At 37.4% G+C, this 25163-nt stretch overlaps 1 protein-coding gene across 1 annotated transcript; it reads left to right on the top strand.

Moving 5' to 3' along the window:
• Positions 1-1805: 1805 nt before the first annotated feature.
• Positions 1806-25144, top strand: LOC125676566 (ankyrin repeat domain-containing protein 17-like). The gene is made up of 10 exons (XM_056160857.1): positions 1806-2117; positions 5934-6572; positions 9508-9549; positions 18364-18411; positions 20851-22242; positions 22889-23106; positions 23158-23325; positions 23605-24300; positions 24397-24576; positions 24628-25144. The coding sequence occupies exons 2-10, from the start codon at positions 5960-5962 to the stop codon at positions 25117-25119; spliced, it is 3849 nt and encodes a 1282-aa protein (XP_056016832.1). The 5' UTR covers positions 1806-2117; positions 5934-5959; the 3' UTR covers positions 25120-25144.
• The last annotated feature ends 19 nt before the right edge of the window (positions 25145-25163 follow it).

The following is a 25163-nucleotide window of genomic DNA, read 5'->3' as shown; positions in this document are numbered from 1 at the left end:
TTGGCCACATGAGTTTAAACTGAATTTAAGTCTCTCTGGAGGTTGTTAAACGATTCCATTTTATTCCTCATAGCTAACATCCTTGTCTCGATCGAATCACTTCTGAGTTGAATACTGTTAAGTTTAGAGTTCATTTGTGTCAGTAGATTGTGTATGGATACCAGGGATATTTGCAGTTGACTCTCCTCGATCTGGTCAGTGTCAGCTGTGGCACCTTCGGGTTGACCGTAAATAATCGTGAGACTTTCATGAATAATTTTCGAGGTTTGGCTCATTGTTGCACAATTGTAACACATTTTTCTATATACACATTTAAACACTATTAAACACAGTCCACACGCACAGTTAAGTTAGTTTTTCACTTCACATCACATACAACACGTATAGACAAGTGAGTTGAACTCATCTTGGAATTCGTTGCAAATTCGACAGAGGAATAAAACTGTCAGTTTTACATTAAAATTTACACTATAAAATGGAACAAGTATTTATCGAACATCTACATATGTAATTGCCCGTTCACTATGCTCATAAATTTGGATAAACTTGAAATTCTCAAAGAAAAATCCGGAGCCTTCGATGGTGCGACTTGCCGGCTCAATGGCCTCTGAACTCCTCATACCAAATTGACCAGATGCAGATTCCATTATAGTACCGAAAATTGAATATTTTCACAAAACCAAAGATCTCACTCATATGAAATTTGAAATAATTAGCAATTTAAAAAATATATAGATTAATTCAGGATTAATAAGTGATTGAAATAGCAAATTTCATCATTCTTCTTTCTAATGAAACCATGTGTTCGGAAATATCTTGCTTTTCTACAAAGTTATTTCAATTTAAAAAGTACCACACGCACCTCATATTTCACTGATGAAACAGGCAGAAATCACGATAGTTCCAAGGGGAAGTAAATCACCAGTGACATCAGTTATCTTGTTCCGATCGCTATGTGCATGGGGTATACTATTGGTGAATGAAACGGGCACCTGCTGTGCAAATTTGACATTTTTTGATGGAGATTAAGTTGTCTTCAATGAAAGTATCACACCGGTAATTGTCCAATCAAAATGTATTTAGTCAATTGTAGTTCCATGTATTTAAAGACATTTTTTCCTTGCGCGATTTTTTTCATTTCCTCTTCTTCTTTTCTCTTAATTTTTGTACTTCTGATTAGGAAATTTTGCGTAATTTGTAGAAATAACCAAGTGTATACAAAGGAACTATTTGCTGTTTATAGCTGAGGCTACTTCCTGAGGTGTACTCCGGCTGTTTACACACATTTGAAAAACACGTGGATTTGAGGGTAATCTTGTTTGCGGATAAAAAAAAAATTCGAAAATGCCGCGTAGGGTGTTGTTTTTCCGATGTCGGCAGACGAGATAGGTACATTGTAACACAGAACGTTTCCGACTGCGTTATTCGGCATCAATTCTGTAAACTGATTTTTAATGATTTTTTTCCCCTCTGTAGTAATATATAATGAAAATAATTGCCGGTGTGATACCTTCTTATCCATTTTGTTCTTAATCTATATATAAATATTGAACAAGGAATGACACTACTAACGTAGTCCAATCGTTTTATGTTGGATTTATCGAGTTTTATAGACTGGAGTGTTGTACACTGCATTTATAATCAGACTGAAATAAAATATTACGTTCCAAAGAAAAAATCCCGTACCGTCATTTGCTTTCTAAATATAAACACCCCCGAGAGTTTCCGAAAACTGGAAGTTAGTTTCATTGTAGGGGTTATCTTTTCCTGTGCGTGATCGACGACAACGCAGACAGCTTGAATTATTTTCGTTTATAAAACACATTAAATTACATATGAAAGGATTGGACTACGTTGGACTTGTATTGCGAGATGTTTAACACCCTTTGAATAGGAATATTTGATCTGTTTCTTGGAACTAAGGTGATTTTGAGATTTGTTTACAACCGGTATCCTCTTTTCGTGTCATTCCTTGTTTGATATTTATATAAAGATTGAGAACATAATGGATAAGAAGCCCCTGTGCATGGATCTCTATTGTCGATCAGAAGTTTGAAAGAACACGGGTAGCTGACTGTGATAAAACGATTTGCAATTACCAATGAAGACATGATCAGGTAAATATATCAATGGTTGGGGGGAAAAACCAACAAAATACAGTAACTATAATTTCTAATTTCAGTTTGATTCCCTTCCTTAAAATTTTGTAAAACCCATATTCCAGCACGAAGGAATGTTTTATACAAAGACGCTTGAGTTTTAAAGTAGAAACAATGGTGGGTAAATATCCATATAGATCTGGGCCGGGTTTTACAAAACTACCTTAAGATCTGTCATAATATAGGTTATAAGAGGGTCTTAAAGATCTGACTTATGACAATCATAAGATACGGTAGACGAGTACTGTTTCACAAAACTATCTTAACTTCAAGAAATCTTAAGACAGATCTTAAGACGTTGTTATACTCGTTACATTGTAAATTTTAAATAACGTGTTTCGTTTATCATCTTTTAACTGCATGGGTGAATTAAATTGCTAAATGAAAGATTTAAGTACATAGGAATATAAATAGGAAGTTGGAATATTGCGAGTTTAGTAATTTGCAATGATTTAAGGTATATACAAGATTTAGTAAATTGTACATTGTAATCCTTTTCTAAATTATGTTATTTTACACTTTACTTTGTATTACAAAATTTATGCTCAGTTTGTGTACCATTTCATTATATATATATATATATATATATATATATATATATATATATAAAAGCACAAAAACCCAACAACACCCTACTTTCTTAAAGTGTCGGATCTGAGAAGATACAAGGCCAGTGGAGAAATTTATAAAAGCACTGAAAAGGCCACGACACTGTTGGTTATTTAAAACTCAAATTTTCGACGCAACCCGCGTCTTTATCAAGAGACATATATTACATAAACAAATAACATTTGCGTGTTATTTGTTTATGTAATATATGTCTCTTGATAAAGACGCGGGTTGCGTCGAAAATTTGAGTTTTAAATAACCAACAGTGTCGTGGCCTTTTCAGTGCTTTTATATATATATATATATATATATATATATATATACATATATATATATATATATATAAATATATATATATATATATATATATATATATATATATATATATATATATATATATATATATATATTAAAAGAAATAGAATAAACAGTACACAAAGTTAAAAATTTAACGCAAGCGCTTTCATTTTATAATCCTCAGGCGTTACATTTTAAAATAGTTTTGAAATGGTTTCAAAACTATTTTAAAATGTAACGCCTGAGGATTATAAAATGAAAGCGCTTGCGTTAAATTTTTACCTTTGTGTACTGTTTATTCTATTTCTTTTAATATTTTATACCGGACACTGTGATTTTTTTAAAAACACAATTTGGATATATATATATATATATATATATACATATATTCTCCCTCGATCCACTTCGAAAATAAATATGTTCTTAACTAAGTTGAATATAAAGTACAATAACAGGTTTGATTCATTCATTACCAGTTTGCAACGTCGCACTTGTTTTTGTTTAAAAAATGAACATACTGAATAAAAAAAAAATCCGTAAACGAGGGCGTGTGTGGGTCGGGAAAATCAGAGACACAGGTTATATATGTACTTGAGCAAACTTATAACGAACGTCGCATTAATCGAATAAAACACCTGTCTGACTATATGTACTTGGCGCGAAAGCGTTCCGACGTGAAAAAGTCAATTACGTGATAAAACAAAAAAGTACGAAAGCTACCAAAGATAAGAACGTGAAGAAATGAATTTATCCACCACCGCGTTTGTGTCTACAAATATTCGAATTCGTTTACTTGTGACCTCAGAGCGGCTACGAAATCCGTGTGTTCAGATAAATTGGTGCCAACAGATTTTAAAACATGTCTCTGAAACGATGTCCACAATTTTCACCTGCTTAAATATCAGTATTTTCTGCAGAGATAACCTATATTTACAACTATACCTGTCTACTTCTCTAGAGAGAATACATACATAGCCTACATCTACATCTATACCTGTCCACTTCTCCAGAGAGAATACAGACATAACCTACATCTACAACTATACCTGTCCACTTCTCTAGAGAGAATACAGTCATAACCTACATCTACAACTATACCTGTCCACTTCTCCAGAGAGAATACAGACATAACCTACATCTACAACTATACCTGTCCACTTCTCTAGAGAGAATACAGTCATAACCTACATCTACAACTATACCTGTCCACTTCTCCAGAGAGAATACAGACATAACCTACATCTACAACTATACCTGTCCACTTCTCCAGAGAGAATACAGACATAACCTACATCTACAGCTATACCTGTCCACTTCTCTAATGGGAATACAGACATAACCTACATCTACAGCTATACCTGTCCACTTCTCTAATGATAATACAGACATAACCTACATCTACAAAAATACCTGTCCACTTCTCCAGAGAGAATACAGACATAACCTACATCTACAACTATACCTGTCCACTTCTCTAGAGAGAATACAGACATAACCTACATCTACAGCTATACCTGTCCACTTCTCTAGAGAGAATATATACATAGCCTACATCTACATCTATACCTGTCCACTTCTCTAGAGAGAATACAGACATAACCTACATCTACAGCTATACCTGTCCACTTCTCTAGAGAGAATACAGTCATAACCTACATCTACAGCTATACCTGTCCACTTCTCTAGAGAGAATACAGTCATAACCTACATCTACAGCTATACCTGTCCACTTTTCTAATGAGAATACAGACATAACCTACATCTACAGCTATACCTGTCCACTTCTCTAATGAGAATACAGACATAACCTACATCTACATCTATACCTGTCCACTTCTCTAGAGAGAATACACACATAACCTACATCTACATCTACACCTGTCCACTTCTCTAAAGAAAACACAGTCAGCAGAGCACACGGTGTGGAGTTGTCCCAATCGAATTAAAGTTGGGTCCTTTCATCTGCTCACGTATATTGCTATATATCTAATTTTGATTATTATAGATCGGATCGAGTTGTCCACATTTGATCTAGTGTCTATATTTTTTGATCACGGAGAGCTCAGCATTGGAGTTAAGGATGATCATCACTGTTGTATAATACCCTAAGTGAGTAATATACTGCATAGTTAAAGACGATCAGTTGTTAATTTCAGTTTGTTTGGTTTTTTTTTTATTGAAGTGTTTTACACATCGCTTGGTCCCACCGCTATCCTCGACATTTTCCACAAAACGAAATCCACATACGAGTACTATACATTTCATTGCCGTTGAAATATATTTTCTGTGGCATTCTAGCATTGCACATGACCGCCGCAATCTTGTTCAATTATAGTCCTGTGCTTCCTGGCATTTATTCCCGTCCATGCGTTACATACCAAGGATGTTCCGATATAACAGCTAAACTGTCATGCTAGCGAAAGCTGTCATTTCATTGGCCAGGTGTGAAAGGTTAAATAACATGACCTCACATGGAATACTGTCAGATCCTTCTCTAGTGTAACGGTTAGAGAATATCTAATCTTATTAAGATTGGGAAATCACCGTTTGCCCCTCAATACATTGAGTAGACCAGTACTCCTTTAATAACCATATACCCATATATAATTTGTTAAAATTTTCCAATCACATTATTTTTCATAGCTTATCATGCTGACAAAATACACGGTCTGCTTTTTTAACATCGAACAAAATATGGTTTAATACGGCACACATACCATTAATGAAACATATTGATGTCATACGCAGACGAAAGTGATTCTTTATAAAGCAGCTGCAGAGCTACACTGTTCTAAACTTGCATCAAAGTAATTGTTAATAGATATAAATCATACATTAAAATAATTCATGTTTTCATTCCCTCCACAGATTAGCGCCCGACTTGATAGAAGGTAATGGCGAGTTCTTATGAATCAACGCCAGAGACAACGAACGCAAACAGAGCATGTCGAGTTGTTCTCGGTCCCTGCACGGATAGTCTACGTGACTTATTGCGTCACTACGTCCCACCACACACATTTCATCATGTCATTAAACAAAACAAGCTTAATCTTCCTCGACTTAACAGAGATCAGCGAGACCTCATCTTACCACGAACTGGGAACTATGCTGGAAACTATGGTGATATGGACATTTCATTACTGTATATCTTATTGAGGAATATATCTAGCATACCACCACACTCCAATGGCTGGGGCAACGATCCTGACCCCAGTGACAAGAGCGTCTCTGCCAACATTGAGAAGATTCGATTGGTTCGGAATCTTTGTGTTCACTCATCTGATCCATCCATGTCCATCTCGGACTTTAATTCCATTTGGTCCACCATTAGGTCTGCAATGGTAGATATGGATGTCTTCCTCATGAATGGAAACAAATATGAAAAAGAGGTGGATTTCCTACATAGCGAGTCGATGGACCCTGAAAATGACCTACATTATGAAGAAGAACTGAAGAAGCAGGTGGAGGAAGATAAGACAACCAGGAAAATGATGGTCAGCCTTAAAAGTATGGCAATATTATGCAGTATCAGTTTTGATTCTTTTAGAGTATTACTATATGTTATATTATACATTGTATATCATACCGGTCGACAGGGGATGCTTACTTCTCCTAGGCACCTGATCCGACCTCTGGTGTGTCCAGCGGTCCGTGTTTGCCCAACTATCTATTTTGTATTGCTTATAGGAGTTATGAGATTGATCACTATTTTCACGTTTCATTGGTCACCTATGTTTTATTAATGTATGATGAGTCACTGGCTTGTGACCGGTCAACAGGGGATGCTTACTCCTGCTAGACACCTGATTCCACCTTTGGTATATGTAGGAGTCCTTATGTTATACTTTTGCTAATGACTATAGATATTGTGTTGTAACTGTAATGGAGACTAGGACATGTTATAATTTTGCTGGTGACTAGATTTTGTTTTTGTCAACCTGAATCTTTTGAGTTCTATTTTAAATTTGATAAAGGTCACTGATGAATTATGAGGTGAAAGGTGTTTGCTCTTGCCATAATTCTTCATTGAAGCTGCAATATAAAGGATGATTACATGTAGTTATTAGGAGTAAACTCAAGTGACCTATATTGCAATTGATGAACGTCCGTTGTGCTTCATTCATTAAAAAATGAACATATTTAACTTCTTCTTCATAGCTGCCACTCCAATTCTTTTCTAATTCTGTATGAAGCATCTTTAGGACAAGAGGGGCATCCATTGTAATTTTCAGGACTCCTGCTTCCTTAGGGCCTTAGAGGCGGGACAAGAACTGCTAAAACTATACCAATTTTCAAAAGAACTGCACATGTGACAGAAAAACCAAAAGCATAATAATGTAGAGCAGGAATGCTAGCTTCTACCTAAAACGTCAAATTAATGACCTATTGAATACAATCTGATTAAAATCCGCTCCTCGTAGCGACAAGGGAAAAAAAGAGGAGCGGATCGAGGATCTGATTTTAATCAGATTGCTATTGAATAGAAATTCTAACTGCATGGCGGGTTCAAACTTGGTATTCAAATAGTATTTATGTGTAAGATATTTTTTTTTTAAATTGATGTTGTTATTAATACTAATTGAGACTACCTAATAAGTGTTTAGAATGGTTTCCCTTTACCAAAATTGTAAATTTCATGTTAACTATTGAACAATTTCAACATTATCGTGGTGACTTACCATTGCAATTCTTTTTAAATTTGGTATGAAGTATCTTCATTGGCGATATACATAAAAATTTCAAGACACCTGCTCATCCCCGAGACCTTAGTGACTGGGCTAAAACTGCCAAAAATTGACTAATGTTTAAAATCTTCTCTACAAAAAGTGTAAATTTCATGATCCCCAAGGTAGAGGTTCTGACTTCAGGGTGGAGGTTAAACTTGGTATATTACATGTATAATATAAAGTTACATGTATTAACATTTTTAAAACATCTTTAAACTTATGCTATTGATACTGAGTTGAAACTAAATGGATATTCAAAATGAGCAGAAAACCCTCTCCAAAAAGATAGATGCATTAAACAAACAAGATGAGGCAGTATAGGTATCCCCATTTCAAATAGATATATATGAAATTCAGGATGCATAATGTCTTGATGTAACAAATTTATGATCGAGTAGTCTGCAGTTTTCTTCTATCTTTCACAGTTGATAATTTTGAGACCACAAAACCTGTCATGGGGCTTATGTCATAGATGAAGATCCCTTCTAGCTGCAATAATGAGACCCTTTCCAATATGTTACCTCAACTACTGGCGTCGGTGGCATAGTTGTAAACATTTCACATTTTCATCTTCTCCAGAACCCTTGGCAAATTTCAACCAAACGTGGCATAAAATAGCATCCTTGGGTAAAACTGATTCAAGTTCATTAAAATGAAGGGGAAATAATCACAAAAATGCAAACATCTTTAAAATTCTTCTTCTCAAGAACCACTGGGCCATAAGAATGCATTTAAGTGAAAGTTCTCTGATATAGAGTAGATTCCAATGTGTTCAGATCATGGACCCGAGGGTACATTATGTATGACGGGACCACATTAGGGGATCAAATTTTACATCTTGATGTACGTGTGTAGAAAAACCTCCAAAACTACTGGGCCAATTCTAATCAAGCACGATTTAAATCATCCTTAAGTGAAGGGGATTCAAGTTTGTTAAAATGAAGGACCATGCCCCCTTCAAAAGGGAGATATTTACAAAAATGCAAAAATAGAGTGGGGTCATTTAAAAATCTTCCTCTCAAAAACCACTGGGCCAGGAAATCTGAAATTTACATAAAAGCTTCAGGGACTGACATATACTAGAGATTCAAGTTTGTAAAATTGCTGACCCCTGGGGTATGTTTGGGCTACAATAAGGGATCAGATTTTTGCATGCGAATGAATAGGGAACTGAACTTGTCACAAAACATCTTTTACATGAATTTTGTTACTATAAAAGGTCATTACCGTCTACAAAGACAAATGGTAATTGGTGAATTTGTAGTCAAGATTAATGATTAAGTTTTGTAATTAATGAATTTTAGATATTACCATTGGAATTCAATTCTGAACCAAGCTGCTTGTATGATCATAAATTTCCTCAAGCTTGTTTATTGCTAGGAACTACTGCACAGTTGATGGATGTGGCCGATGGGCCTCTGCATTTTGTTTTGACGATTCCGGGAGAATGCTGGCAATTCCATAGGATCTTCGTAAAAAAAAGTCTGAGAGATATTCATTATATATTGCAACTAGATCCCTACCAGCTCAAAGGTCATAAGCGTTGAACGTGCTGCAGGCCTAAATTTCGCGGCCTTTCACCAGCAATGGTGACGTCTCCCTATGAGTGAAGAATTATTTAGCGACACATGAAACCACAATTTCGTCCAGGGATGTGACATGTTGTATAGAAAGCTTGTTTCAGTAATGAATTATTTTTCATCATATATTTGCAGGGAAGTTCGAGGAAACTGCAGAGGAAACAAAGAAGTTGCATGGTATGGCATAAACTTATATTTGATATGTTTGTATGGAGATAGATGGTACAGTAAATACATTGTACTAATATGTCTGTATGTTGATAAAATGGACATGGATATTGAACTTAGAAATTAAAAACATTTGTAGGAAAATGTATTCATCACCGTATATACAGTTTACCCAGATGAATTAAAACTCAGGCTGATTATTTCAAAATATCTAAAGTTAGAAATACAAAACTTGATGTTGGTAGTACATTTTGGAAAATGTATTTTTGATTCTGATATGATAAAACATATGCAAAATTAACTACATTAGTTAATCCTGTGTTTATTTAGTTTGTAACCATATCGTTCACAAAATGACATTGATATTATATTCTAAGTGCTTGTGCTACATTGAAGTGAAGAAGGGAATTGTGTTTAAATCGCATGTGTTTTATGTATGTACAATATTAGTACACAAGGTCATTGTCTATGTTATATATAGCAGCATAATTCTAAAAACTATTTCAATGTTGTAATTGGGGCATTTGTTTTGCTGACATGTTGAAGACAAGATCAGACAGCATTATAGAAATAGAAACATTTCTTAATTATAAAAAAAAAATGTTTAGGGACAAGTATGACTGTGTTACCTCTGAAAAGTGATATTTTTTGCTGACATGTTGAAGACAAGATCAGACAGCATTATAGAAATAGAAATATTTTTTAATTCTAAAAAAAATATTTAGGGACAAGTATTACTGTGTTACCTCTGAAAAGTGATAAAGAACCACACAAAGCAGATATATAACAACTTTATTGACGTGGGCTACAAATGTTGAAAGGCTAAAAACAAATACATGTATGAGGAATTTACAGTGTGACCAACATGTAATACATTGGAGAAGGATTACAAGTTTAATGAGAATAAGGATTAATCTGAAGAGTAAGTCAACTCAGGGTTTTACTTTTTCTGTTTTCATACACTGGTTCACTGACCACGATGAGGGTCAATGTTGAATATTTCAATATCACTTTTATTGTTTACTTACACTGGTTCACTGACCAAATGATTAAGCAGCACTTTTAAATAACTCATTTCAATGTGTGTGGAATTGGTTGGTTGACTGTTTTTGTTAAATAGTCGATTTCAATATGTGTAGAGTTGGTTTATTGCTCATATTACGTCCCATTAATATTTTTCACTCATATTTAGACATCACCAACTGTATGTTAAGTACCACATATTTAGACCTATACTAGTTCTGGACCGTAATTATACTGTAGCCATCGTCGGAAACCCACGTTCGGTCGCACTTCTTTTACCTCCTGTGTGACACAACTTCAACGCCATTTTTTTTCCCTGGAAGGTGTGACGGCTCAGCTTCTGTATGTGTTTTGTCGCTTTACCATTCCTTATTGCGATATTCAACCAATAAAAAAGCCCCCCTTTTCCAGTGTTCGGGAGTATAGAAGAACATGGCTTTCAAATGGAAGAGTTTGACAAGTTCCTAAGCATTCAGCGATATCTTCTCTGTCAGTTTGTTTTGAAATTAATTTTATACAAAATATAAATACTCCTAACAACTTATCTCTTTCCTCTTTCTTCTGGTCCACGTTCGTGACCATTGACTCATTGAATTTGCATATCCGATTTTATTTATTCGTACAAAGACTGCATGCAAACGACACTTCGATAAGGTGAAAGTTGAGACACTCTAGATAATAGCTTTACTGTTCAAGTGACGTTTTTGACAATAAAACCTGTAACCCCAATCTTTGATAGTGGCACAACAAAACCTACTCTTTCTTGAGCGCCTCCATTACTGCTGACGCTTAAAGTTCTCGGAATACTTACAGTGATTCCGGTTTGTCCTCAATAAATCATTAAAGGTCATGGATTTTAACGAGTTAAGTGAAAATATCGCCGTTGTGTCCCACAGGAGGTAAAGACGTGCGACCGATTATGGGTTTCCAACGATGCGTAGCAGTGTGAGTTCTTTAATGTGTCAACGCCTGCCACAACTCGGGACCTCCATGTTTAAGGTCATATCTGAAAGACTCGACATTTTCACTTCTAAATGTTGAATGTTAAAGGACACAACGCATGTTTCTAAACTTTTTTCATTTTTTCAGCAAAAATAACTCTTTTTATGCCTAAATGTGTTTTAAATGAAATACTTTGCGTAGTTTTTGAGTTTGAAAGCGATGAAATTCAAATCTTGCAATATGCATATTTTCTTTCGCTAGTTTACGCGCCATTATGTGTGACGTCATATGCGCCCTCGGGTTTGAAAACATCTATTAGCCATTTCTTAAACAGAATAGATTTAATCGACAAAAAACCAATTATCTCGTTAACGGCTGGTAAATAATAATGCATTAAAATGTGTTGTGACGTGCTCGGGTGTACTAGTTGTCGGTAGAAAGGATTTAGACTGAGTATTTTTCTATTTTTCGAAGGAAGGTACGAGAATAAAGACGTAATAATTTTTTTCTTGGAGCAAGAACTTTACCTTAAAAAACACACCCAGTCACCTGTTCAAACACCGCTTGGACAGAGACCCTGATAAACTGCGAGAAAATGGATATATGGAAGCTATAAGCACTGGTAGGCCTATAGCATACATTCTGTTTTGCTCTTCAAATTCAATACAGTGAATACACACTCGGATCAACTGACCTTCACCTTGTAACAACATATATCGACGATACAATTTAACTTCACCAGGGTGAAGCTAGCAGCCACTAACCAGCAGCCAATAAGCACGTAGAAGCTAGCAGCCATTAAGGAAAATCATCAAAGGACTGAGAGTACTCATAGAAAAATATTTAATTTGAAACCTATTCTAAAGGAAATTTTTAATTTAATTAATGTTTTGAATTAATAAATGTCAATCGCAACACTCATGGGCAACTTAGCTCACATGAGAGATTGTACATCAATGGTGAAATGAATTTATATCAGTAATTTGTAATGAAAGGATGAAAGGAAATAAAATTGACCACACATTTCATTTTCTGATCTTTTTGAACAATTAATTTCTCAGCTTACATGCACGAAAGTATGTGCACATTGATAATTTAGCTACCAGAATATTACAATCTTAGTCATTAAGTACCTATGAATAGATTGATATGATAGGGAAAACTATATGATGTGGGGTGCTTTATTATCTCAAGACTGATCCTATTTTCATGTGCCAATCCATTTCAAATCATATTGCATTCAAAAATCTTTTCTGTAAATTAGCTCACCTGAAGAGTGATAACCATTGCTTTGTAACAAAAGAAATCAACAAAGGAAATCTTTTGAGCAAGTGGTGTAAGGAAGCAGGATTAAATAATGAAACAAACAATTTCTCTGTGATATCTGGTGAATAATGCCTCCATCCTTTGACTGCTATCAAATATTGTGCATTAGCTCACCTGATTTTGACATTGCGCATAACCTACTGAAAAAAGTATAGCACGAGTTTTATTTCTGCTCTAGGAGGGGTGACAAGGACAATGTGTCCATTGATTGAGGTTGAGAGTACTAAGGGGTACTCGATGCGATGTAAAGAAGAGCTCTGAGATACGCGAAAGTATTGTTTAGCTCACCTGAACTTTGACATTTTTCGTATCTCGTAGAGAATAAAGGGGTTTTATGACTGTTCTTCCAGCATTAATCTTTGAAGACAAGGCGGAAGGAACATCAAGGCAATGTAAAGGACCCCTAGGACTATGATTTACCGCTTTCAGTTTGGAGCTGTAGTGGTACACCTCGGTGGCTCCCGGGGTTGGGGACATATTTCAAGTCCCTATTTCTAGTAATTGATGGGAGACAGGGACAATGTATCCATCGATTGAGGTAGAGAGTACTATGGGGTACTCGATGCCATGAAAAGAAGCGCTCTGGGAAACCCGGAAGTATTGGTTACCTCACCTGAACTTTGACATTTTCCGTTTCTCGTAATGAAAGAGGGGATTTTATGACTGTTCTTCCAGCATTAATCTTTGAAGACAAGGCGGAAGGAACATCAAGGCAAGGTAGAGGACCCCTAGAACTATCATTTACCGCTTTCAGTTTGGGGCTGTAGTGGTACCACTCGGTGGCTCCCGGGGGACGGGACATATTTCGAGTCCCCATTTCTACTCTAGGAGGGGATACAAGGACAATGCATCCATTGATTGAAGTAGAGGGTACTAAGGGGTACTCAATGCCATGTAAAGAAGAGATCTGGGATACCCAGAAGTATTGTTTAACTCACTTAAAGAAGAGGTTTGTGATACCGGAAAGTATTGTTTAGGTCGTCTGAATTTTTCATACATATATCTCATGTATAGAGACTACTTGGTATAATGCATTTCGTCTTTCCATCGTAAAGATTCTCCATTTCTAGACTTATCAATCCACGCATTCTGTTTGAAGCCGTAGAGGTACCACGTGGTGGCCCTAGTGGGTCGTGACAGATTGATGGTCTCTACTTCTAGTCTTTCATATACTCAGGAAGGGTCAAAGAGAAATGAGGTGATGGGTCGTTGAGGAACAAGCAAATTATTAATAAAAATGCAATGATTTCCTTAGAAAATTGTGCGTAGTACAAAGTATCCCTAGTATTGTGAACGAACATTGGTAGGTACTATGGAGAAAAGATATAGATTTAGCTAACGACCGCCATTTAAATGAGCTGGCGACCGCCATTTAAATTAAGTGGTAACTGTCAATCATTATCTGGTGGCGCAACTTAAGTTAAGTGGCGGAGGCCACTTCTTGTATGGCAACCGCTACTTATTATCTGGCGGTAGCTACTTAAGCTGAATGGCGTCCACCACATAATTCACCTGTTGTCTAACTGCCGGCTGTCACTTAATTCAGTTGTTGGCCGCGAATTGAGGGACTATTGACAATGTGTCCTCTTTTTTTCAGTTTTCTAAAGTGTTTCCACTTAAATTTGGGAAAGGGTAATTGCATGGGGTTCCAAGTAACAGGTAAAAAAAAAGCCATGTTCTTAAGATAGGGGTAAACTCGGGTATCATTCTTTTGCAAACATGATAGAAAGAAATATCACTGGGACTTTAAGATTAGAACAATTTTATAAGTCACGATCGTAGTCAAATTGAACGTTAGAAACGAAAAAATCATAACACACCGAATGCAGTATCTATGGGATATTCCTTCTCTACAACATATCTATGTAGTTTATTAACCACGTGAAAAGTAGAAGAAAATAGTGTAAGTTTCCTCCTCGTGACAATTGTAATTTCCCCGTCCTGTGACCAGTAAACAGTTTTCGGAATTTGAGATTGCAAGCGTGAATAATGGGTTGAGGTAAAAAGCATGGTTGAAATATAAAGAGCTTGTTATTCATTGCAGAAATATTTGACTGCAACTTGATATCACAAAGGAATTTTTAAGTGTGACAGTGCAGGTTTTCCCGATGTAATGATCAGGGTCCAGTTTCAAAAATGAAATATTTGATGACAAAAATCTTTAGACAAAATTAGTCAAAAGATCCCTTCATACCTGTACCAGTGGTAGAAGTACTTCTACCAACTGGTAGATTTACACACAAAAAAAAAAATAAAGATACAAAATAATTGAACTTTTAATTAGGAAATACAATATTGTATTTCCTAACTTTAAATTGAATTATAAAGTTATTTCCTTATTGAACTCGCGTTCGTAGCATCTTGAGTGCGTACGTCAGTAGGCTATAACGCCGTGCTCCCACTTCGTACTTCCTAAAGACGTGCATATCACAATTCAAAAATAGTAATAAGATTGCTTTATCAAAATAAAATAATGTGATTACCACTTTAAATTTGAATATTTTTATTGATTTGTGTGTGTGTTGTCTTTTTCTTTCTTTCCGAAATGCACGCGTGACTATAGCTTGGCATAGGGCCTAGTTGTCAACCATTTAACGTATCATAATTTGTCTAATCCAAAAATGAATAATGATTGCACTGTTTATTTTAGAAAAACAGCGCCAATTACAGATGTATAAAGGAATAACATCCCCAAACAGTTTGTAGACAACGACCCATATAAACATTATTTACTCACAATATTGCCGATTTCATACACACTTTTCTCGCTATATTTGGGTATTTACATCGGTATATGTGTGCACTGGTGGCGAACACATAAAAAACTCGGACAATTTGTCAACATCGATTTAAATGTTGCCCATGGTAAATAAATTAGGTCCCTAAAAGTTGAGTTTTTAATAATATCTCGCAGTACTTTCACAATCCGAAGGGCGCATATGACGTCACTGTACCACGTGACTACCTACCTAATTAACTTGACTTTTTGAAATCAGGGCTTATATTTAAGTCTGTATTGTGGTTAATTATCGCAAAATTTCAGCGAACGAACTATTAGAATTAATTACTATAAGCATAAAGAAGACAAAATGCATGTAATATTGTATACTTTGAAAACATGAGATGTGTCCTTTAAGCGACATAATTATGTGTGGAGTAAGCTATAGGCTGATAAATTCATATGAACATACGTCTACAACTGTAAAGGAGAAACTTCAAACTTACTGTGCGACTACATATGCCAGAAGTGGTGTTAATCAAATGTGGATTCTAAAAAAATTTTAAAACACTTTTAGTAAACTTGAAATCGCAAAACTTTTCTCAAATCAATAACATCAAAACCTATGACTCTCCAACTCTATACACGACCATTTCTCACGATAAATTAAAGACTAGACTTTTTGACATCATAGACAGTTGCTTCTTCAACAAAAATGGAAAAAGGAAATATCCATATCTAGTGATCAGTCATCCAAAAACTCTAACGTTGAAATAAAAAATATGCTAGAGTTCTCATTGACAATATCTTCGTGGTCTTTGGTGATCGGGTCTTGCAACAGTCTGTTGGAATTCCCATGGGCACGAATTGTGCTCCTTTGTTAGTTGACATGTTTCTATATTCATATGAAGCAGCATTTATTAAAAAACTTCTACATTGTGGCCTTCAATTCGACATGTAGATATGCGACTACGTTTTGTCTATTAACAATAATAACTTGCATATGTCGATTCAATTTATCTCTGTGAACTCGAAATAAAAGACACCACAGAGTCGTCCACATCTGCTTCATACTTAGATATTTTATTGAAAGTATACATTAACGGCAAACTGACCACTCAACTGTATGACAAGCGGGATGATTTTAGCTTCTCCATCGTCAATTTCCCATATTTATGTAGCAATACATGTATTGCATTATCACTTGCATATGGTGTTTATATTTCTCAACTGAATCGATATGCAAGAGCTTGTTCTGCAAATAGTTAGTTTTTAAATCGAGGCAAGCTGCTGACAAACAAGTTGATGTTACAAGGGTTTCAACAGTCTCGATTGAAATCAGCATTTCGCAAATTCTATGGTCGTTATAATGATCTAGTTCCTCAATACAACCTATCATTGGGTCAAATGCTGTCTGACGTGTTTAATGCCGATTGTTAGGCCGTTTTGGCACACTGATTTTGACTAAGGATAACTCCGTGTACCTGATCAGGATATAGGGTTCACGGCGGGTGTGACCTGTCAACAGGGGATGCTTACCCCTCTTAGGCACCTGATCCCACCTCTGGTGTGTCCAGGGGCCCGTGTTTGCCCGACTTATCTATTTTGTATTGCTTATAGAAGTTATGAGATTTATCACTGTTTGTTATCTTCACCTTCCATGTACAAGCGTGAGGAATTGATATAAGTGCACTTGTCTTCCAATCTCAAAAATTCCAATCGTATGTACTTAATCATGTTTTGTTTCTTTGAAATAAATGCAGTTTAGAATTACATGTAATTGGTTGGTGAAGAACGTTTTGAGGTGTTAGATACTGTGTGGATAAAATCAAGCTTTATACAATATCTTTTTAGTTCACCTGAGCCTTCAGCTCAAGTCAGCTTTTCTGAGCAAAAATTTGTCTGTTAAATTGTCTGTCATCAGCGTCGGTGTAAACTTTTCACATTTCCATCTTCTTTACCAGAACCACTGTTAATTTCATCCAAACTTGGTGCAAAGCATCCTTGGGTGCAGGGCTTTTAAATTTGTTCAAATGAGAGGACCATGCTCCCTTCAACGGGGAGACCATCACAAAAATGCGAAAATAGGGTGGGGTAATTTAAGAATTTTCTTCTCCAGAATCACTGGGCCAGAGGAGCTGAAATTTACATGACAGCTTCCTGACATGCAAATTAAAGTTTGTTAAATTCATGGCCCCCAGGGATAAGTTGGGGCGACAATAGGGGATTGAAGTTTTACATGCGAATAAATAGGGAAAATCTTTAAAAATCTTCTTCTCAAGAAACACTGAGCCAGAAAAGCTGAAATTTATATGAAAGCTTTCTGACATAGCGCAGATTCAAATTCATCAAACATGGGCCCCCGGGGATAGAATGGGGCCACATTAGAGGAAGATGAAAGTTTTACATGCAAATATATCTAGCGAAAATCATTGAAAATCTTCTGAAGATTTACTGGGCCAGAAAAGTTTACATTGACATGAAAGCTTCCTGACATAGTACAGATTAAGGTTTTTTTTTACAATCATGCCCCCGAAGATAGGATGAGCTCAAAAATGGGGATCAAAGATTTACAGACTACTATAAAAAGAAAATCTTTAAAAATCTTCTTCTCAAGAACCATTGGACTAAAGAAATTTACATGAAAGTTTCTTGGCATAGTGCAGATTCAAGTTTGTAAAACTCATGGTCCCTGGGGTATTTTACATGCAAATATATAGGAACATTTTTTAGATAGGGAACTTGGTGACTCAGGTGAGTGATGTGGCCCGTGGGCCTCTTATTAAGTAAAATGTTTTATTTCATTGTTTTAGGTAAAGTAGTGAAACTAACTGAGTCCCCCATCCCACCAAATGTGAGAGGTAAGTCAATAGAATAGCCAATCATTAGAAAGTACATTTAAGTCTTTAGTTAAGTTTAATTACATTTATACACAAATATCAACTCTGAACAAGCTTTCCAGATATTCAAAATAAGCAAGCACTGCTAGCATTCAAAATTGTCAAGCACTGCTAGCATTCAAAATTGGCAAGCATTGCTATCATTCGAAATTGGCAAGCATTGCTAGCATTTAAAATCAGCAAGCATTGCTAGTATTTAAAATCGGCAAGTACTGCCTTGCTGTAGTCCACCATGCCAGCAATCTTGCAAAATTGCTTCTGCAGCTACAATTATTAAGTAATCAATTAAATTCTGTACATCTTGGTTCTTTCTCTGACATGCATTGCAGTAGGTGAAATTTTCATAGCATTGATAATATTGCAAGTTTTGAATAATTATAGGATTTGACGCAGTATAGATTTCCAAATCTCGTACTGCTTAAATTTCTTCTAAAATGGACTCATTCACTGCTTGTTCAAATGAAGGGTAACACCCGGAGATAATGGCGAAATAGTGAAAATGAGTTGACGAGTTTTAAAAACCATTTCCAGAACCACTGGCCCTATTTCAACCAAACTTAGCAAAACGCATCTATGGATGAAGGGAATTCAAGTGTGTTCACGTGAAGGGCGACAAGGGGAGATAATAGCAAAATAGTGAAAATGAATGTGAATTTTAAAAAATTTCTTCACTAGAGCCAATAGGCCAATTTCAACCAAACTTGGCAAAAAGCATCCTTCTGCGAAGAGCTTTTAAAGGGAGGATAATCACAAAATAGGGTGGAGTCATTTAAAAATCTTCCTCCCAGGAACCACTCAGCGAGAAAAGTTAAAATTCACCTGAAAGCTTCCTGACATAGTGCAGATTCATGTTGTTCAAATCAAGACTCCCGGGAGTAGACTGGAGTCACAATAGGGGATCAAATTTTTGCATGTGAATATATAGGTAAAATCTTTGAAAATCTTCACAAGAACCACTGGGCCGAGAAAATACAAATTTACATAAAAGATTTCTGACGTAGTGCTAATTCAAGTTTGTTAAAATCATGGCTGCCAGGGGTAGGATGGGCCACAATAGGGGATCGAAGTTTTACATACCAATGTATAGAGAAAATCTTTAGAAATCTTCTCAAGAAGCATTGGGCCAGAGAAGTTTACATTTACATGAAAGCTTCATGCAGATTCAAGTTTGTTGACATCACATACCCCGGGGTAGGGTGGTGCCACAATAGGGGAGCAAAGTATTACATACAAATACATAGGGAAAATCTTTAAAATCTTCTAAAGATCAACTGGGCCAGAAAAGTTTACATTTACCTGAAAGCTTCCTGACATAGTGCAGATTCAACTTTGTAAAAGGCATGACCCTTGGGGTAGATTTGGGCTACAATAGGGATCAAAGTTTTACATGCGAATATATAGATAAAATCTTTAAATATGGGCCAAGGTAACTCAGGTGAGCAATGTGGCCCACGGGTCTCTTATTGTCCTCCAATACTGGTACTTATAATTAATAGTACAATGCTAAATTAATTCATAACGATTGACTCAGTTTTCAGCAAGAAGAAAGAAACGAAGCAAAGAAATTAGAAGTGTATACATCCATTGTATGTCTTCTTAGAACTGACTTCCAGATGTTCAACATTCCCTTTAATCTCGATGTTTGAAATCATATTTTTTTGAAATTGCGTAAGAAAAAGAAATCGGCATTAAAAACAATGTAACTTAAGCATATACTGATATTGTTTTATAGTGGCTGGCGGGTAGATTTTCATGTTCTGTATCATTTTCTGTCAGAAAACATTTAGATCACTTTGAATAGACTCGGGCACATAATTGTGTGAAATACGGACGCCAGTAAAGAAAATGTAAACCACAATAAAGTAGAAGTACATTATCGTGAAATACATATTAAGATCAGCAAATTTTGTTAACATTCAAAATCAGAAAGCATTGCTGTCATTAAATATTGGCAGCTTTCAACGTTTTTCTGTACTGTATACGTATGTTATGTGAGCATTGCTGTCTTGCCCCCGCCCAACTATTTAATGCTCAGGGTACATAATGTTGCTTAATATGTCTATATAACCATCGTTCAATCATATTTACCGTGCACTTTCCTCACACTGCTTGCCGATATTGAGGTAGTCCGTTGTTTGTCGATGAACTACCGATCACATTAAAAGCCGGACCTGCTTCCGTTCATTTAACCTTCATAAACTATCAATACCATTTTGACATTTGAACTACATAGTTTTGAAATAAACGTATACTGTACGTAGTATATGAATATACATATACCCATACTGAATGTGTCACATCGGGGTGTTGTTTACATTAAAGTAATTCACTTTTACACATCAAGCGTATTATAAAATGAAACATCATTTATTCAGCTGTTTCGTTAATTTGTAATTTCAGAGCAATACGATATTGAGGTTCAGAGATGGAGAGAGGAAGACAAGCTTTACTATGAAACCCACAACTTCCCCTCAGTGATGCAGAAAGTGAGAAACCAACCATACGTAACATTTGTCGTTGTACCTGGGTCTGGGAAGTCTGCCACGGCTCACCACATCGCCCTCAAGCTCCAGGAGGAAGGTTATGAAGTTGTACCAGCCAAAGACATCAGGAAGATGGAGGACTATGGTGACCCCAGGAATCCGCAGGTTTTTGTTATTGATGATGTGGTGGGTGTCTTTGGCCTCCAAAAAACTAATTTAGATGTGTTAACTAATTATGAAAAGAAAATAACACAGCCTTTAATGGATAAGTCTCGAACTTTGATGACATGTAGAGAGACTGTGTACAATGAGACACTACCTTACAAAGCATTCGTTACTAAAGATGAGAATGTGATTAAGTTACACAGTTCTGACAATGCATTAGATGACGAAGACAAAAAACAGATTTTCAAGAAATATGGTTTAAAGGAAGATCTAATATCGCCTGAATTGCTGACATCAACATCTCACATGTTTCCCCTTCTCTGTAAATTATTTTCAAAGGAAACAAAATTCAAAGCTCTTGGTCCAACGTTTTTCCTGAATCCAGTCCAATGTATCAGTGATGAACTTGATAATATGCAAAGACTTAACAAACTGAATTATGCAACACTTGTTTTGTGTATGCTAAGTGAAAATAGCATCTCTAAAGACATTTTAAAACATAGAAAAAATGAACATTTCATGAAGAAGAAATGTGATACTTTGGAAAATTGTGAATTAGAAAACCAAACTGATGCATTCAAGTTTGTGAAAGCCTTGTCAGCAATGGAGGGGACATACACAAAACAGTGTGGTGCACAATACACATTGATGCATGACTCCATGTTTGAAATATGTGCTTATCAGTATGGCAAACAGTTTCCTGACCAAATGTTGTTGTATATGAGTAGTAGTTATATTGCTAATTATGTCAAGCCACAGACAAGTGAACCAGGTATTGTTAACAAAATGAAAGAGAAAAAGAGTGTTTCTCAATCTAGTAAGGGGGGTGAGAGTAGCAATAATTGTGAAGGAAAAGAGAAGGAGAGCGATGATACAATCAATGAGAGAGGGGAATCGTTTGATCTGTGTATAAGGTTACGTGAGGATCAGTATCCACTGTTAGCAGAGAGATTGTACAGAGACATACAGAACATGAAGCTGTATGATGTTTTCGGGAATCAGGTTTTAAAACACCCTCAGGTGTGTTGGGCATTTATTGGTGTGTTAAAAACAAAGTCATACACAGATTTAAAATCCTTATTTCTGTCCAGTCAGGGAAAGGTAGATAACATAGTGAGAAAACGAGGGTGTATGGAGAAGGAGAGTAGGGATAGGGGGGAGTGGAATATGTACATGTATACATGTAGGAGACAAGTAGTGCTGTTGGATCAGAGGCGGAAACCAGTTAATGAGGGGAAAACATGTTGGAATGAATACACTTGCAATGTGAGAGTGATCAGCTGGGTGATTTTGTATGGACATAATCAGATAATAGAGTACATAGTTCAACAGACTGGACTACACAATGAAATATGTGAATTATTTGAGATAACAGGAAATTCTTCACATCAGTCTAAATCTGGGATAGATACATGTATCAAACAGGAAAATGAAAACAATAGGTTAAAAGAAAAGTGTAGATTACTTGTGTTGAGTTGTTATAGTGGTGATGTACAGTCAGTCAGACTTCTACTTCCTATCTGTAAGAACTCAATCAATGGCATAGATCTTATCAGTAAAGATACGGTCTGGTTTGTTACTTCACCTCTTAGTGCTGCATGTTATTCAGGGCATGTGAGTGTGGTGGAGAAGCTGGTGAAGGCGGGAGCTGATGTCAATCTACAGAATAGACGGGGGATACATCACTGACAGCTGCATGTGAAGGAGGACATGTGAGTGTGGTGGAGGAGCTGGTGAAGGCGGGGGCTGATGTCAATCTACAGAATAGACGGGGTATACATCACTGACAGCTGCATGTGAAGGAGGACATGTGAGTGTGGTGGAGGAGCTGGTGAAGGCGGGAGCTGATATCAATCTACAGAATTATGACGGGGATACACCACTGGCAGCTGCATGTGAGTTAGGGCATGTGAGTGTGGTAGTAGAGCTTGTGAAGGCAGAGGCTGATGTCAATCTACAGCATAGATGGGGGGATACATCACTGATAGATGCATGTGGAGGAGGACATGTGAGTGTGGTGGAGGAGCTGGTGAAGGCGGGGGATGATGTCAATCTACAGAATAGACAGGGGAATACATCACTGATAGCTGCATGTGAAGGAAGACATGTGAGTGTGGTGGAGGAGCTGGTGAAGGCGGGGGCTGATGTCAATCTACATAATAGACGGGGGGATACATCACTGACAGCTGCATGTGAAGAAGGACATGTGAGTGTGGTGGAGGAGCTGGTAAAGGCGGGGGCTGATGTCTATCTACAGAGTAGATGGGGGGATACACCACTGATAGCTGCATGTGAAGAAGGACATGTGAGTGTGGTGGAGAAGCTGGTGAAGGCGGGGGCTGATGTCAATCTACAGATACCACTGATAACTGCATGTAGAAAAGGACATGTGAGTGTGGTGGAGGAGCTGGTGAAGGCGGGGGCTGATGCCAATATACAGAATAGATGGGGGGATACACCACTGATATCTGCATGTAAAGGAGGACATGTGAGTGTGGTGGAGGAGGTGGTGAAGGCGGGGGCTGATGTCTATCTACAGAATAGATGGGGGGAAACACCACTGACAGCTGCATGTAACTTAGGACATGTGAGTGTGGTGGAGGAGCTGGTGAAGGCGGGGGCTGATGTCAATCTACAGGATAATCCCGAGAATACAGCACTGACAGCTGCATGTAAAGAAGGACATGTGAGTGTGGTGGAGGAGCTGGTGAAGGCGGGGACTGATGTCAATCTACAGGATAATCCCGAGAATACACCACTGACAGCTGCATGTAAAGAAGGACATGTGAGTGTGGTTGAAAAGCTGGTGAAGGCGGGGACTGATGTCAATCTACAGAATGGATGGGGGGATACACCACTGATAGCTGCATGTGAAGGAGGACATGTGAGTGTGGTGGAGAAGCTGGTGAAGGCGGGGGCTGATGTCAATTTACAGAATAGATGGGGGGATACACCACTGAGAGCTGCATGTTACTTAGGACATGTGAGTGTGGTGGAGGAGCTGGTGAAGGCGGGGGCTGATGTCTATCTACAGAGTAGATGGGGGGATACACCACTGATAGCTGCATGTTACTTAGGACATGTGAGTGTGGTGGAGGAGCTTGTGAAGGCGGGGGCTGATGTCAACCTACAGAATAGATGGGGGGATACTCCACTGGTAGCTGCATGTAAAGAAGTACATGTGAGTGTGGTGGAGGAGCTGGTGAAGGCGGGGGCTGATGTCAATCTACAGGATAGATGGGGGGATACACTACTGACAGCTGCATGTTGAGAAGGACATATGAGTGTGGTGGAGGAGCTGGTGAAAGTGGGGGCTGATGTCAATCTACAGAATAGACTGGGGGATACACCACTGATAGCTGCATGTAAAGAAGTACATGTGAGTGTGGTGGAGGAGCTGGTGAAGGCGGGGACTGATGTCAATCTACAGAATAGATGGGGGGATACACCACTGATAGCTGTATGTGAAGGAGGACATGTGAGTGTGGTGGAGAAGCTGGTGAAGGCGGGGGCTGATGTCAATTTACAGAATAGATGGGGGGATACACCACTGACAGCTGCATGTGAAAGAGGAGATGTGAGTGTGGTGGAGGAGCTGGTGAAAGCGGGGGCTGATGTCAACCTACAGAATAGATGGGGGGATATACCACTGACAGCTGCATGTAGAAAAAGACATATGAGTGTGGTGGAGGAGCTGGTGAAGTCGGGGGCTGATGTCAATCTACAAAATAGATGGGGGGATACTCCACTGACAGCTGCATGTAGAGAAGAACATAGTGTGATGGAGGAGCTGGTGAAGGCGGGGGTTGATCTCAAACTACAGAAAACTCCCGAGAATACACCACTGACAGCTGCATGTAAAGAAGAACAGGTGAGTGTGGTGGAGGAGCTGGTGAAGGCGGGAGCTGTTGTCAATCGAGAGAATAGATGGGAGTATACACCACTGAAAGCTGCATGTGAAGGAGGACATGTGCGTGTGGTGGAGGAGCTGGTGAAGGCGGGGGCTGATGTCAATCTGTAGAATAGATGGGGGAATGCACCACTGATAGCTGTATGTAAAGGAGG

The sequence above is a fragment of the Ostrea edulis genome, chromosome 3, assembly GCF_947568905.1.
Source record: "Ostrea edulis chromosome 3, xbOstEdul1.1, whole genome shotgun sequence".
Classification (NCBI taxonomy): Eukaryota; Metazoa; Mollusca; class Bivalvia; order Ostreida; family Ostreidae; genus Ostrea; species Ostrea edulis.
This window is presented reverse-complemented; position numbering and strand designations above follow the sequence as displayed.